Source organism: Periophthalmus magnuspinnatus, chromosome 21, assembly GCF_009829125.3.
Source record: "Periophthalmus magnuspinnatus isolate fPerMag1 chromosome 21, fPerMag1.2.pri, whole genome shotgun sequence".
Lineage (NCBI taxonomy): Eukaryota > Metazoa > Chordata > Actinopteri > Gobiiformes > Gobiidae > Periophthalmus > Periophthalmus magnuspinnatus.
In genome coordinates, this window is record NC_047146.1 from 14,030,236 (window position 1) to 14,048,514 (window position 18,279).

At 38.0% G+C, this 18,279-nt stretch overlaps 1 protein-coding gene across 1 annotated transcript in view; it reads right to left on the reverse strand.

Annotated features, from left to right (window-relative positions):
- The window catches only part of fign (fidgetin), a 34,292-nt gene extending 17,882 nt beyond the window's left edge, over positions 1-16,410 (reverse strand). Inside the window, exon 1 of the mRNA XM_033987335.2 lies at positions 16,328-16,410. Coding sequence (XP_033843226.1) covers positions 16,328-16,352 — 25 coding nt within the window. The 5' untranslated portion in view covers positions 16,353-16,410. The remainder of the gene's footprint in view (positions 1-16,327) is intronic.
- Between the last annotated feature and the right edge of the window lie 1,869 nt (positions 16,411-18,279).

Consider the following 18,279-nt stretch of genomic DNA (forward strand, 5'->3'; position numbering starts at 1 on the left):
TACACTAAACTTTGAACCACTGAATTGGCAACACTGTTTTAACTGTTTGTGTACTCTATTCAGTTTCAATTTTAACCTAAGGAGCCTGTACATCTATCATCTGTGTGTCAGCATCATGGTGATAATAGAGCAATCTGAATTTATCTGAGTGCCACTCCCCCATTCTTCAACCCAATTTCACGGTATTGTTTAAAAAAAAAAAAAAAAAAAAAAAAAAAAAAAAAAGGCAAAAAATCTATAAAAATACAGAAAAAAATTTTAATTGGCTATTTATTTTAGAAATTAAAATCTAGAATGAAAATGCATAAAAGTAATCTGATGTAAAATGCTTGCAAAATAAAATAAAAACATATAATAATAATAATAACAATAATAATAGTAACGATAATAATAATAATACTGATAATAATAATACAACTTTTGGAGTTTTAAAACTATTCTTAAAATGATATTGATTTTTGACATTATTTGAAGTTGCGTTAGTTGAAGTTGAGTATTTAAGAGAATCTGTAATAAACCATAATATGTCCTCTTTACATTGTGTGCTTTTGTATTGTTTTGCTGTCAAGACACACACACACACACACACAAAAAACGAAATCAGCCATTTTGCCTGCTGGCCCTATTTCAGCGCACAAACTGCTCTTGCACAGTTGAACAGTTCCTCTGTTGCAGGTTGTATGCATACACTTAAACACACACATGCCTCCGGCTACACTCTCCTCCCATGAATCTAACAGCCAGTATAAGACACATCAACAGCCCACTTTGCGTTGCATTGCTAAAGATTTTGTTCGTGTATGCATGAAATAACATCTCTTGTAGGTCAAACGCCGGAGCAGAATCCACATGTGCAGGGCCCTTGGGTGCTCTCTCTCTCTCCTCTATCGCTCGCACTCCTCCTGGCTGGGTGACGCTGCAGTTCTATTTGCGGAGGGGCGAGGTGAGGCCGTCGGGAGTGACACAGTAACCCAAATGACCCCAAACACTGCCTGGAGTGTTCTACAACTTGAAACCTTAAAAAAAGAGAGAAAGTGGACCTCTACACTGCACCGGCGCTGTCTCCTCATGCCAGATCATTTGCATGTGTTTCATACGAGCCTTAGAGTTGTTGTCAGTGTGTGCAGTGGTGTTTGGATGTGCAATTCTACTGAAATGAAAGAGGATACGGGAGAGTAAAGATGCACAATATACTTTAAAATTAAAAGTGCTTATTAACTCATTGCAGGGAATATTATTATTATTATTATTTTAAATGATATTATTTAATTAGGATGGTCGGAACACATGAAGTAAGTGAGGAATAACTTTGAAATGCTGCAAACTGTTTAAAATGAACTAGCTCTGTTTTTCATGTTTTTAAGACGGTAAAAGTCATGTTCAACGTAATTTGATAATCATTTTGTGTTTTAACCACTCAATTTTGTAAGTAAAAGTGCAGATACTGGAGCAATAAAAACTCATGTAAAACTAAAAATATCATGTAAAAACCAGGGAAGTATAGCATTTACTTATTTTCCACATCAATACATTTTTAGATTTTTTTTTTAATTTGTAAAACATGATTAATACAGCATGATTATAGAGTGTATCTATAAATGGACATATCTAACCAGATAGCCTCTTTGTTCTAAATAGGAAGTGATTATTACCGTCGCCCCTCTCTCCGTAAATGCTGCTGTCAGACTCGTCATTTTGGTCTTTAACTGTTCATATTTACCCGCTCTACATGATCCTGGTGTTTTTATTTCGCTGTTTCCATAAATCAAGATATGAACATTAATAACAGACAAATCAGGCGCCTTCTTTCCCTGAGGTCGCTCCCACTAGCGTTAGCAACAGGTTTGATTGACAGCGTTGCTAAGCTCCCCCCTCTGCTAAGCCAGCGGTGCAACAGCTTCGCTCTAGATTTGTTCTTTGGTTGCTATGATACTCGCGGTCAGAATTCCAAATATGGAACTCGGCTCCAAATTCCTTGCTATAACCACAATCCTCGATGAGCTTCATTTGACTGGATCTGAACGCTGTGGGTGACGTCACACTCCCTTAGGCCACTTCTATATTCAGCCTATGTGCATAACGTTGTCAAATCAGTTAGCAAAACATTAAGTTTTTCATTTGACAGATTTACATTACGTCTGAGGAGCTTTGAATTTTGTGACTGATTCCATAAATTGTAATGATTTCAGTAATTTGGTCGTTTTTTGCCTGTGAAATTGGCTCTACTGTAATGCCAGATTCCCCCCAAAATCGTGTCTAATGTGTCCACAGAGTAACAACACTTGCACCCTCTTTGTTTTTGAGATTTTGATTATTGATTGCTTATGATCTGGCCCTCGTTTGAGTCATTTTCTTTTAACCACACACGGACTGCTCCTGTCATAATGTTATTTTGATCAGCATTTCCATACGCTGCTCTTTCTGATACAGTGTTCGCAGTAGTGGGACTGTAGCAGAGGCTGGCAGTGTCTGTAGGCCACATGTCTGCACTCATCTGTCACTGCGCTACATACAAGCCCTGACACCGTCCTCTGCGGAGCGCGTTGTCATCGAGAGGAGGAGGGTGAGCGGGGTGGGGGGTGTATGGGTGGGGACGTGGAGCGCTCGCCGGGTCTCCCTCAGGTGCCTCTAGGGAGCGGCGTTATAGGCCCAGCTGACAGAGTGACATGTCTTATCCCAAACTCCCAAGGCATGTGGAGCTTTGCATAAGAGACGCTCTGTATACATCCATTTTGGCTTTGTTTTGTGTCGAAAAAATGCAAAGTCTAGGTTTAGCAGAGAAATATAAAAACTCATTGTATTATGTCCTTCCCCTGTAGTCTGGGTGTTACTTTGGTTTACTAAACATTTAACTGTGATATTTTGCAGTTTAAATGATAGAATAGTTTTATTTTAAGCAGTGGTGGAACGAAACAAAGTAAACGTAGTACTAAAAAAAAAAAAAAAAGGGGTATCTGTCGTTTACTTAAGTACATAAGTTCTAATGTGGATATTTTTACTTTTACATTTGAGGGCGTGTATCTGTACTTTATATTCCAGTACATTTTTGTTACTGTTTGAAACCTGCAGAAAAGTTTGAGGGGTTTATTATTAACACATTCATAGTTTGAGCAAAAATATACAAATAAAAACAGCTAGAAAAACTGACTGATTCAATTGTTTCTATTGAACAAAATTTAGCGCAAATCTGTATCAAAATCACAACTTTTAAAGCCTTATATAAGACCTCAAAATATGCAGGAAATACCTTTACTTTAAGTGCATTTTTAAACAAGTACTTTAATACTTTTACTTGATTTTTTTTCATGTGATACATTTAGTTTTACTTGAGTTTTTGGGGTTTTTTTTGCTCCTGTATTTGTACTTTTACTTAAGTATCAAAATTGAGTATTTCTTCCACCCCTGGTTTTAAAAGTTGTGAATCGCTATGGAAACGGTTCTCATTTTTCATCATTCTGAACCCCATGGATAGGTTTTCAACACCAGATGCACAATTATACCAACACTTTTAAGCAAACAGACAAAAATACACAACATAAATATGATATGGAACAACCTTTCGCCCATTTCTCTTCTACGTCCAGGCCAAATAAAAGCTCAAATTATGTAAACTTCTTCACTCCTGAGTGCACTAGTCTGTCTTTGTGCCCTCAACTGACAGCATTGGCAGTTTTTCTACACACAAAAATCTTCAATGATTTGAATGATTTGAATGGTCCAAACTGCCCAAAATGGCGCCCCGTAACAGGAAACTGACACGCACGGAAAACAGCATTTGAAAAACAAATTAAACACGACAATGTAACTTCAGACAATTGATGAATGAGGAAGGATGATGTTTAATATTGTTCAGATTTTGAAATAGGGATGGTCCAATATGGATTTTTTAACTGATACCCATATCCAAAATTTGTCTTACCGTCTTGACCAATAACCAATATTTGCCAATACCGATATTGAGCTTTTAAATAGCCACAGCCAATTACAAAATGTATGCTAACGTTTGTAAAATGCAGTACAAATGTTCATATTTTCACCCATGAATCTGTTCCAAAAGACAAATTAGATGCACTGAGACAAACTGGGACACATGACACATGGATACAAAAAAAATCTGTGCCGATACCGAACCGATATCTTGGGAAACCCCTCCAATATCAACTCCATAACCATAGACTGTATAAATAAATGGACATAGCTAACCTGCTAGACGCCGTGTCCCAAATAGGATGTGAGCATGGATTTGGGGGCATTACCTTTAACATTTTCGTTCCTGATTGGCTCTTTGGTTGCTACGATACTCAGGGTTGGATTTCCAAATACAAAACTTAGCTCCAAATTCGCCACTATAACTGCTAGCCACGATGAGCTTCATTTGACCGGAGCTGAACACTATGGGTGACGTTAGACACACATGCCCATAACCAACAAAACATCCCTATTTAAATATATAAACTATGCATTTTTCTGCTATTTCGTGCCCCACTCGTCCTACGAACCTGACAGGAGCCCCCCGCCCGCCCCCTCCTGCCTCCTCCGATCACAAGCTCCCGGGGTATATGACCGCACTTTGCATACTCCCGTCTTCATCCATTCTTCTGGCCAAAATGTTTCTGGCCCCTCCAGTCTCGGCCGGCCCCTCCGCTACTCTACGCGGCTGTGAGTTTTTTTCAGATGAATAATGGAAACAACAGCAGAGCACCCGAGGGATCCATTTAAAGATGTGGGAGAGGCAGCGCTTGCAAACACCGTCTGAAAACAGCACGGGTGCATATGGGCAACCAGAGGAGAGTGAGTGGACATGGGGGTCTGATAAACGCCAAAAGGACAGCAGAGGAAAGAGCAAAGTCCTGCTTCAGGGATGGACAAGGCAACGGTATAAGCGCAGTGCAAAGTAAAAATGGTAAAGTGCTGTACTTAAGTAGGATTTTTAGATAGCTGTACTTTTTACTTTTACTTCACTACATTTGAGAGCAGGTATTTGTACTTTCTACTCTACTACATTTTTGAACTGGACTGAAAAGTAAAAAGTACTTTTCGTATGATTTGAAGGGTTATTTTTAGTTATTTTAGGTAAAATCCTGACTAAAGCTTTTCAGAAAGCAAAAATAAATACACAAATACATAGGAAAAAATAAAAAACTGACTGGTATTGCAATTGTTGAGCAAAATATGTATAATTTTTAATCTATATCACTACATTTAACACTTTCTTCTAACAATGCTTGTGTGAAATACTTTTTTTAAACAGGGACTTAAATACTTCTGCTTAAGTTTCTGCTTTACTTTTACCTGAGCAAGTTTTCACCTCTGTATCTGTACTTTTACTTAAGAGACCAAATTGAGTACTTCATCCATACTGGTAAATTGTTAGTACTCAGTTAGGCCTGTTCACATTCACATATTACGGCAGTAGTGCGTACACTCAGACTATGCTTGTGTTCTGAGTACATTTTGATGCACTGTTGGTTTTAAAGCCTGTTTTTTTGTTTTGTTTCATTCTGTTTTTTGTCATGAAGCCAGTAGGCCTGTCATGATAACAAATTTTGAAGTTTTGACAGTAAACAATAACACTGAAACAAATTTATGCCGCTGACACAAAAGCCCAAGAGCAGATTTAAACCACAAAAACTATTCTAAAACTACAATATTGTAAAAAAAAATAATAAAATCATGCGCTGCAGTAAATAAACAGCAGAATGAAACACTTTAGTAGTTAGTTTGCATCTGTAATGAGTCATACAAGTTATTAATTCAACTTTTAACGTCTCAAATCTGATCATATCGCCAAAAAATAACCAAACATTTCCTAGTAGTGCAAAGAAAAAGTACTCATGACAAATACTGAACCCCCAAAAATTCGAAAAAGTCAATACAGTTATGATCGTGACAGGCCGGCAAGCCAGTTAAAAATTCTAACAACACGGATAACTTAATAAAATAAGCCCAAAATCTAAACCTACAAACTTAAAAATATAAACACTTTACATAGTTGAAATGTGGAGACAAAGGACATAGAGTATATCTTTCTCAAAACACAACAGAAGGATTCAGTTAGCTTCCTAGTGCGTTGGTTGGAGTTGCTGTATGCATTTTTACTGGGAAAACTAAGCTTGTTATAAATATGTTTATCATGTACCACGGAAGTCTGGTGAAATAGTGGTTAGTGCTTCAGCCTCACAACAAGATACTACTAATACTAATATAGTAATATACAGACAGGTTTAGTCCTGGAACTGTCTTGCTCAATGGCACAGTCACAGTACCACTCAGAAACAGATTTGAACTACAAACCTTTCAGTAACATGACAACTGCTCACCCTCTTCAAATATCCAAAGTAAACAAGTGCTTGGATGAATGTTTTGGCTTCATAGAACTATTCTCGTCTGGTTCGTAAAGTGTTAAATATTACAACTAATTATTTAAAAAACTCAATCCAAAAAATGTGCAAATGAAAGAAGCATAACCTTTACTAAAACCTGACATTGTTGCTCATTCCAATTGTTTCTGTAAATGTGATAATGGAGATGCCTGAACTCTACGTGAACTTGTGTAATGTGCCAAAACCGTCTCTGAGCCAGCCCATACAAACTAGTGTCATTTACAATCCTAAAATAAGACTTAAATGAGGCTGGGCACAGTGGAAGCACAGTGGAATTGGGTTTGGCGGTGAGGGGCGGTCCAGTGGAACAGCTCATTTTGGCCCATGTTAAGTCAACAGGAGTCCCCCATGTGAGCTCCGGTAATGAACACAGGAGGTGTCACAAGATTAGAGAGCTTTAGTTAGGGATGGGCCAGTGCACTTCTACTGTTATAGAGGTTAAATGAGTAGTGTTTAAGATGAAGAGACGAGGTAAAGATCATGCAGGTTGACTACACAGTGAAAAAATGATAATAAATAAAAGCTGTTCTTTTCAAAATCCAACAGTATTTTTCAAAGTTAAACATACAAAGATGAAAATAAAAGGAACATCCAGTCAAATTTTTAATCATGTGCAGGTCAAGATAAGGTGGCATGACTGCACATGGTTGAGTGGCTAGCTCGCTTTGGCTTCACAAGGTCGTCCCAGGTACAATAACTTCTGCTTGGAGTTTGCATGTTTTCCTCATGTCTGGGTGCGTTTACACCAGGAACTCATCTGCTCCTACAAGTTGCCCCCGTGGAAATGAAGAATGGGTCAAATGCAGAGGACAAATAGAACAATAGACCTGATTGACAGCTGGGGAATCTAGGATTACAGTAGAGGAGTATAGGAGGCAAGTGAATAGAAATGGTACACAGCCTCTCTGCTCTCTCCTCTTCCTCGTTCTGCTCATGAGGCTGCTCCATAGACACTGGCTCCATGCCAGACACAGTCACAGAGCACACTCATCACACACATCTCTGTAACTTTTACACACAGAGAGCACACCACAGCTTCACTGTCTGGACACTCTTCAGTTATAACTATCCTTTACATATTCTCAATGACAAAATGTTGTATTACAAGGGACTCTGTGATTCCTCTCCTTATGATTCAATTCACCACAATCACAGTATGGCCAAAAATGTGATCATCAATATACTGCACAATGCAATATATCACTGTTTTAAATGGAACAAACTGTTAAACTGCTGCATGTACTGCATGTACTGCATGTACTGCATGTACTGCATGTACTGCATGTAATGTACATTTACATCTGTTAAAGAATACACTGTTAAATAATCAAAACACTGAATATGCTGACTGGAGCACATAAATACAATCACTATCTCTATAAGCCAAAAAATGCTGTCACAAGTTAATTTTGTGAAATGGGCAGGTCACCATACCAACAGAACAGTCTGCTTTATCAATACTGTATAACTACAGTATAATTATCTCTGATCATCTTTATAACACAACACTATTTCCTCACACCACAGTCACTCTCCATATAACATATAAATTCAGTTTTCCAACTCCGCGTGACAAAAGCACCTTGAACACAGACTGCACTCCTCTCCTAACCAAGGTTACCCCTCAGCCGCGATTTACAAAGACGTTAGGAGTCCAGCGAATCTCCCATCAGGCCATTGTGCGCTGGTTAAACGCACTGGGCCCATGGGGAGGAGGGGATTCAGCAGACAGGAGCGGTAAATAATCTGAGTTGTGCTAATGAAGAGGTTTCTGTCACGCGCTGTAGTCTGCGTGTGTACGCTACATCCCCAGTGAATTCTATGGATAAAGGAGATATCAAAACACTAAGACAAGTACTGATAAGTGGTTACGTTTATATTCGCAAGATAAAACGTTATGGGCATTGCTGTTTTGCCTGATGTGTTAACATGAGGAATGTGTTTGCATAAAAGATTTGAGGTACAAGGGCTAGACTCTGGTGGTGATAAAAGGAGGAGATGGAGAGTGGGTGGGGGCTGCTGGTTCTGCTGTTGCAGTGGAGATAGGGAAGAGGGTTCAGGGGAGAGAGTGCACTTATGTGAACGGGTTGAAAGGTGAATGACATAGACTGAAATTCTGCCCAAAGTTGACATTTTAGCGTCCTTTGTTACTTCATTTGTAATATATTATTGAACTGTGGCTGATAACATGTAAATTACACTGGATTTGATGTTTCTTGGTTGTGACGACACTCACTTTATAGCAAAGCAAAAAGTTAGCAAACTCTTGAAAATCCTTCTGTCTCGACTCCCACTTTTGCGAATGCCTGGACCATCAGTGATTTAGACCAATCACAGGGCAGCATTGTGGTTTGGGTGGAGCCATAAACTGCACATATAAATGGACATATCTAACCTGCTAGCTGACACATTGCAAAGGAAGTGAGCAAGGGCGCACTTCTGACTCTATCAACTCTCGCTCCAATTCACTTGCTATTGAAAAACTGTGGCCCCTCTCTCTGTAACTGCTGCTGTCAGGCTCCTCATTTTGGTCTTAAAACATTCATATTAACCCGCTCTACGTGATCATTGTGTTTTTATTTTGCTATTTTGTCAATAAAACACGATATCAACATTAATAACAGACAAATCAGGTGCCTTCTTTCCCTGTGGTTGCTCCCACTACCATTAGCAACTGGTTGACTGACAGCGTCGCTAAGCTCCAGGGCCTGGCTCCGGATTGGCTCTTTGGTTGCTATGATACCCCTATAACTGCTAGCCTCGATGAGCTTCATTTAGCTGGAGCCGAACGCTGTGGGTGACGTTACACTCACTTAGTCCACTTCTTTACAGTCTATGGGCGGAGCCAAAGAGAAGAGCCTAAATGAACCAAAACAAACATGGCAGTGCCAATATATGTAATATTTTATTTTATTTTTTTAAATGAATTAACAAATTAATTCGAATTTTACAAACTTGCGATTCAAAATGCACAAACAACATTAACATGCATTACATACCTGATTTAAAACATTGTAAAACATTGTAACAGGGCCATGTTTCAGACTTGTGCTATTTCCTCTCTGGCTCTGTACCGTAATTACACATGTACGTGTGCACATGAATCTCATACAGCAGGTACGCATTATAAACCTTAGCACTAAACCTGCCGCAGTCCACCTGGGGATAGGCCAGAATAGACAATCCCCAAAGGGCTGTAGCTGGCTGCCTGGTCCTCCTATACAAGTGCACAGGAAAAATGGCTGTATACAACGTGGAAAATGTGGGGTTTAAAAGCACAAATGTAAATAACGCCTGTGACATATATGGGCTGAAAACAAAGGACTAAAACAAGGCTTATGGGAGGGACGCTGAAGTATGTGGAAGATAATATAAAGTGGGTTTGGGGCAGTTTAGAGTGTGTAAAAGACATAAAAACGAATTATATTGGTAAAATATTAATGATATTCAATAGATTTAGCATGTTAGCGACAGCCTAGTGATGGATATAGCATTGATGCATTAAAAGGTAAAGCTATGTGGGATTGGGACGGATGGCGTTCTAATAATATGGGTACAACTGGGTAATGTATTTTATTTATTTATCTATTTATTATTATTATTATTAGTTTAACTTTTTTAAGTTTTGAGATTAAGTTGGAATAGCTTGTGGGCTATACAAAGTTACTTGGCAGTCACAGCAAAAATAAACAATAAAACATTTCTGATCCTGATCCTCATTTTAAAAACAAGAACTAGCTCATTTTAAACAGTTTGCGGCTTTTTTTACGCATTCCAAACATCCTAATTATTCACTGTGATGATCTTCCACGCATTTATCACGCTACTATTAACAACAACTAGCATGCTAACAGCGCATCAGCCTTACTTCTTGGTTCACGGATGACAAAATTGTTGTATAATTAGATGCAGACAACGCACAGAGGTCTCATTTTGACTGTAAGCGCTCCGTTTATAATACTGTTGATTTTCCGATTATGCTATGAAATACCCAACAGGTAAATAAAACAAATATCAGATATCGGCTCATCGCTAATACTTAGTGAGCTTCTGTCATAAATAATAATACACTGATGCGACGTGCTTTGATAAGTGTAAATCTGTATACGTCTTTATAGATATTTGTGAGTCTTTTCTAACGTGTACCTGATTTTTTTCTCTATGTATTTGAGCAAAATGTGTCTTGCACCAGTACAGATGTGTTGTATAAGCAGCTCTTGAGGTCAAAATAAGTCCACCGTGTCCTATCTGTGCATGTTATTCTCTGGAAGTTGTGACAAGCGCTTGTAAACTCATCACTGTGAATAATTAGAATGCTGTGTGAATGAAGTGAGTTCTGTTTTTAAGGTTTTTAACACAGTAAAAATCTGTTATAGCACCTTTACGTCAAGGGGTTTTGAAATTTGAAGGATTTAGAATTATAGATGAACTAATAAATACAAGATAAAATGTTTCTCCTTTTTACAGAAATCACAGAAAAGACGTGCAAAACCAAGCAACACACGCGCACACACTCACACACACACCGATCCTCTCCTCTGTGCCATATGCTGTCACTCAGAGGGAGAAAAAAAACATGTGAGCAGACAGTGTCTAAATGAGACGGAGGGAGGGAGGAAGGGAGGGAGGGGGAAGCGGCGGGGGAGAGGGAAGGCTGGCGGAGGAGGAGGAGGAGGAGGTGGAGGAGGAAGGGGTGGGGGGTAGGGGGGTCAAGGATTCACGGTCCTTCGTCTCAAAACAGTCCAACCAAACCTGTCGCTCACAAGGGCTGGAAAATGCGACGCAAACGAGTCGAAACTGCAATTTGAAAATTCAGAATAAGCTCATTATAAAAACTGCAGTTAATTTCCATGTCTAACTTTAAAAAAACAAAACTGATTGGGTCTCGTTATACATTTTAAAACATATTTTTCTAAACCATCCAATACCAATGTCTTTATTTTAAAATCCATAGCAAGACGCACAAAAGTTCACCAATTCATTTTACATTTTATAATAAAATATTGTCTAAATTGCTGTAACTATGATGATTTTGTAAAACATAAATGAGTCTACATATTGTAAACACACTGGTCTAAGAAATATCTGGGGAAAAACTAAGAATACAGAGATTGGAGGCATTTAGGAAAAAAAAACAAACACGAAAAATCATCGTTACACATGACAAAATTGGATCGGTATCAGTGTATAAAAAGAATCAGGAAGAGCGCTTATCTATGTGTATATACAAAGGAAATCGCAGTTTTGGAAGTAGCATAATTCCCTTCACAAACAAGAACACATATGGTCTTATTCTGCGTAAAAAAAAAACCCTGCTAACCCTGTAGTTTATCTCTGTACAAACATGCTCTGAAATGTGATTCTTGTATCACTTTTCCGGTTCATATTTCATCATTTTTGTCAATTCTTCTGGACGTGTTTAAAATGCGAACTTTGAACACAACCCCTTTATTAAAACATAAATCAAATCTAATCACTGTTTGCCTGAAAAACAGCCATTTTTAGATATTTTTTTCCAAATCGTTTAGTAATAATATCTGTCCGCAAGAACTGGCTGTTAGTGTTTACAAAATAGACAACCCACTGTATTCCTCACAGATCAGATGCAGACGAAGAGGAGGAGGGAGTAACAAATATTGCATCGACAAAGGCCCATAAAGTCCCAAGGGTGTGTGTACAGACAGAAGTAATTGTTGTCATTAAGGGAAACCACATTATAAGAGCAATTTACAGGTCCGAGCTGTGGGGAGGCGAGCCATTTACCCTCATAATACATATTTTAGTCATTTTAAGACTAGCAAATGAATAAACACAAGAAGTTTGATGTCACAGGCTTGTCCAAAGTATCGAAAATCAAATACTAATCAATACTACAACTAGTATCAAAACAAAAAGTCACATTCACAGGACAGAAATTAACTTTTCCTGAATACATTTAGAATGATCTTCAGCTGTATCAGAAAAATATATGTATAAGACACATAGACATGGACCTACCTGGACGACTGAGGGAGTACACAGATATAAGCCCACGTGGTATTATAAAAGAAAGTACTACGATATAATGTTGAAAATGACATTCTACAGAGTCAATTCTCAAGAGTAAAAAAAAACAAAACAGTGATACACAATCTAAACTCTGCAAAAAATATCTAAGCAGCGCCCTTGTTGGAGCCCTGTGACCCTATTACTATTACATGTGTACTAAATATAAAGCACACGTTTGCATGTTTTAAATCAAAGTTGTTGTTTTTTTATAAATCGGTACAAATCGAAAGTGCATGTTTGGTCATTTAAAAATCAAACTGCTTTTTAAAACAAGCGTGGAGTGGGATTAACTATAATTAGAGCTGTGTATTACATTGTACTAGAGTTCGGTGCTGTGTAGATTAACTCTCTAAAGTGTTGATTCAGAGTTAATATTACACAGTGTCAAACTCCAGTGTTGGACTAACTCTGAAAAATTAACCCCGTCTCAAGAGTAAACGTAACACTCTAGGGAACAGGACCATATGTTCACTCGAGCAGGGGTGAAAATAACTCTTCAAGTGTTGAACGTACACTTAATTTTTTCCTGTGTATCGTCTAAATAAAGAGTATTGCGACTTGAATTTATTCCTTAGTATCAAAATTGCGATTGAAATTTTAGTATTGTGACCAGACCAATTGATCAGAGTAGCCTAAAATGGGATCATATATTGATTTTATGTAAACAGTCTTTACCAACGCCATATTTTGAAAGGAATAATCTGATCTTCTTTCCTTTTGCCTTAATATGAGACAGTCACGTACACGATTCACACATTTAAAAGTACTCCGAAATGATGAAACATTCGAGACACATTTAGACATTTTTCCACATTAGTCATTCACTCATGCTTTTTGATATGAACTACTGAGACTCGGGCTTAAAACTTTATGCAAAATAATAATAATTCATGGTTTTAGTAATATCGTTTGATGACTTTACTGTTTTACAACCTCTCTTGCTTGTCTTTAGACGTCTGAACTGGGACTAAACGCTGGAACAAAACTAAACCGGGTCTACAGTCGGCCCTAAACCGAGACCAAACCAGGACAAGTGTGAACAGGGCTGCGCGGGGTTAAACAGGGACCACCTTAACCTCTGGAGGAGTCAGGAGCACCTACCCCCCTACTACCCTCCATCTCTCTCTTTGTGTCTTTCTCTCTCTCTCTCTCTATCCCTCGCTCTGTGTCCCCCCTCTCTCTTCTCCACACACACACGCACGCACACACACACACACACACTCACACACACACAAGCACCTATCTCACCTCAAATGACACAGGTTAATTAGCATGAGCCAGATAAACGCTAAAACATACATAACGATAACATTATTTAGCATTACGTTAACTGCATATATTTGTCATGCATCGATATGACAAAACAGTAAGTTTGGTCAAATAAAAAATTGAAGCGATTGAAAAAAGACTGAAAAAATATATTCTTAGGGGTATTCAATAAAGCTACATATAAGATCTTATAGTACTGCATATGTACAAAATGATAATATATATATATATAACTATGGCATTATTTTGTATGTCATATTTTATCCAGTTTTCAATTTTCTGTGAATGTAAAACAACTAAAGTTACCAAATTTGTATAATTATTTTTGATAATTCTATGCCTTTATTACACAATACTTTACCATATATAAAGAAAACCTCTTGTACAGTGTGATTACTTAAACCTAGAACAATTGCCCCAAATCTATTTATACAAGTTAGTATTTTTCTATATGTTCTTCTTATAATGGGCATCTGGCTTCCAAAATAAACATCTGTCAGAATTTTATCTTTGCAAGAATATTTGGTAATACATTTTTTATTTTTTTTTGCACAAAGTTTACAATATAACTCATCAAATATTGCTTTTTTCTTTTATATGCTATTACGAAAGTTAAATCTCACTATCTGAAATGAAATCGATTTACGCCTCAGTATTTTTCTATGTCATATATGCCAACATTAAATATAAAAAAAAGTCCTTTCAAACTGAGCGCATCTCCAAATGAAAATACCAGCATTTCAAATACTAATGCATTAATGTACGAATGTAACCTCCCTCCCACGATATCTAATGAGCATGCCTGGGATTTTTTTGATTTCATTTTTAGTGAAAACACACTTGTGCTGCCAAAACGATGATGCTTCATTTCCTCTCAAAGCAAACATGCAAAAGTGGTATTGTTTCAGCAAAAAAAAAAGCTAAATGCTGACAAAACTGTAAACTATTTGGGATTTTTTTTTTTGAAAGATTAGCGCAAGAAAAAACTCGTAATCATATAAAAAACGAGATTTTGTTGCAAATTTTATGAAGAAACGCTTTACACTACTCACTTTGTACATGAATGCATAACGTAAAATTACATCTTATTTACAATGTGCATGGATTGCTTTTAAATTTCAATCCAATGTGACACTTTAAACAATAAAATGAATGTGCACAGTTACTTCATATTCCAATTACTTTAAAAGGAACTCCAATATATAGTACACATAGAATACTTAAACCTTTCTTAACACAGTTCTTGATAAACAAACACAATCCTATACAGTAAGTCCAGAAATATTTTACTATTCCAGACTTCAGCTCACGTTTGCATCAGTGAAAATGTGGTACTAATACTCATTATAGTTCTACATTTATTTATGAATGAAAGTAATTATAAATATGCAAACTGAACGAGAGAACGCACATTACACTTGAAAATACCTCACGTTTTGAGTCACCCATAATTGCAAATGTTCAGCTGTTGTGAACATGTTTCCTGGATTTTCTCACCAAATGAAATATTAACATTAATTTCCAAACTATTCATGCAATTTAGAGTCTTTTACTACACATTAAATTATATGGGGAATAGGGGAGAGGGACTTCGCCTTTTGTGTTTCTACTGTTATTACATTGTTTAACGCCACATCCCGGTCAACTGCCACACATAAAAAAAAAAAGAAGATTGAAATTCAAGTCGAAATGTGATCAGTGATGTTTAAACTCTTAAGATGCATTAACAGGCAAAGACAGAACTACTTATTTCCTGTTTGAGCGACTTTTAACCCAAATTGTGTGCTAAAAAAAGTTGGATCTTGAGAGTACTTTTTACAGTAATATGAACATAACTGCACTTAAACCAGGACTATAAGTACATTTTAACATCATCTTTAGCACTGACCATAAAACCAGGGTTGTGGTTAAGTACTGCAATAACTCCAAACTGCTTATAATAACAGGACAGTTAAATGTCTATGTTTCTGTCTAGTATTAGAAACCAAATCGTACATAAACTCAAAAATTCTATAAGTAAGATTAATAACATGAAACACTGGAATTTCAGCTGTGCCAGTGTGTAACATTAGTGCCAAATTGTGTGTTTTAAGTTATAATATTATTCAGTATAAGCAGAAATCAGAGCATGGATGCACATCTTTTGTTTTGTGTTGGAAAAATATGAAATCATTATTTACATATTGTATTGATTTGCATGTAAAATCAAGGCTTTGGGCCACATTGTGACTTTATGCAACTTAACAAATAGAGCTGCTGTTTATAACTATTGGCTTTTAAATTGCACCAGTCAAGCATTGTGAAAAAGAAAATATATAAGCTTATACATAAATATATATATATCTTCCACTAATACGCACTGTGCCATTCTGAGTGATTTGCAAACATGGCAAATTTGTGTTAAATTAATTGTTTTTGTAATTTGTCCAAGCGTAAAAACTGTAAAATTTGTCTCCGTTGTTAATTTGTAAATCATAATAAACTTTGGGAGCTGCACGTGCACGCACAAAACCCATCACAACACGCGTAACCCGTGCGTGGATTCAAAAGCATTTATCAACAAAACAACTCCAACAAAACAAAATCAAGCACAATAAAGAAAAACGCAAATTCAAAATCCCACGTACCATATATCGTGCTGCTCGTGATCATGTCTTCACGCGAAAAAACAAGAGGAGAGGGGCAGAAAACAGCAGCAGCACACGAGGAATTTTCACGAGGCGGAATTCCACAGCTCGCGCCTCCTCACAGCCCACTTCTCGTGTCCTCGCTTCTTCTCACATTTCCAATTTTCACAACTTTTCACGCCAAAACTAAACGCCACGCCACGGCTCCGCTTTTTGTTCCGTGTCTCCAGGTATCGTACGGGCGCAGTGGTTACGCACGGTGAACGAGGGACGGAGAGGAGAGGAGGAGAGCTCGCGTGGACGCCAGAGGAGAGGAGAGAGTCCGTACTGAGCACCGCTGCTTTCTCACGCTCCTGCCTCCTCCTCCGCCAACCAGGGTGCTGCTTGTCACTTCTTTGCGCGAGTTGCGACGCGAGCAGAGGATAGGAAGCGTGCGAGCCGAGCCACCGCGGATGACATAAAACACACATTGTGCACGCCGCCCCATTAGAGGAAGAGGCGAAAGCAGCGTGGTGTGTGCCCCCCTCTCTCTCTCTTCTCCCCCTCCTCTCCACTTTTCCAAATAGATTACTCGCCCCAATGACAAGGCGATCTGTCTATTAAGCGCCCGCCTGGGGTCAACTTTTATGCGGCGGAAACTTCGCCAAGAAGAGGGTGTTATTTAAGGAAGGGACTGCTGCCAGAAATTTGTGTTGAATACGAGACTGAGTGGTTGTTCAGGTTATGAATACAACGCATTAAGTAATTGACAAGCAAGCATGTCAATTTATAAATTAAAATATAATCTCAATACGTGCGTAAAATGGTGAGTATTTTCCAAACTGTTGCTCTCAAATATGCGGCCATCATCCATAAACGAGGCCGGCTTACCTGTGGGTGACATGGATGCTGCGCGCGTCAGTGACATTGAGGCGCACGATGGATCACGAGGCCTGTGCGTAAAGGGTCCATGGAAGAATTACGCGTAAAAGTAGCTTGTCATTTGAAACCAGTTCCAGTAATTGGAGGAGGGGGCTAACCTCTGCCTCTGCCATGTTGGAATTTCAAACTCTGGACAGCTGCTCTATTGACCAGAGGCTGCGTGCGGCACACTGCGCATGCGCCCTGCAGCTGGAGCCAAATTCAAAGAAGAGGTAGAGGTAAATACGTGACTTTTTCACACGTTGCTTCTTGCATTGTGCTCTACTATGTCAGTGACTTGTCAGACTCATAACATTGTTTGAAACACAGAACACAAAGACTTATTGGAGCTCTATACATTTTCGCAAAAATCTAAAAACTACACAGCACAAAAACAATGAGTAAGCTAATGATGAGAAAACACTGTTATAAAATAGTTAAATCCAACAAAGTTTTATTTTGATAGAATCATGTTTGAGTACTCCTGTTGTATAGTAATCCAAAAAAAGTCCATTTTGTCTTTTCCTCCAGAAAGTAACAAGCTGAGAGAGGCTTTTAAAAGGCTAAAATTTGGTAAATACATCTCTGACTGCATAATGTTTAAAAAGAACCTGTTATGAAGTGCTCAACAAACTTCTATTTTCACCAACTCCATATTTTCACTCGTTGCTTTGTAATTATCTGTGATTATTCAATTAATTCAGACTCCAGATCATGTAGGGTTCAAAACTGTCCCATCAGTCTCCAAACCACTGGTGGTCCGGGTCCAGTCACGACAGCAGGAGTCAGTCAGATGGATTCTCGTGAGTTTGTGAACTCATCTCACTGGCCACACGGGGCCTCAGTCCTGCAGCTTTAAACTCAAAGTGTGTTTAAGCTTTTTTTTTTTGTATAATGTTGGGGTTTACAATAAACACAATATAAATTAGTCCTATGTCACACTTTTATACCCAGTGTTCAGGTTAGTATTTAATATTTATCCATCTATATCTCTACTCCTCCTGGTACAGTGCTATCAGTCTCTCTCTTCCTCTTCCATCGTATTTATAATC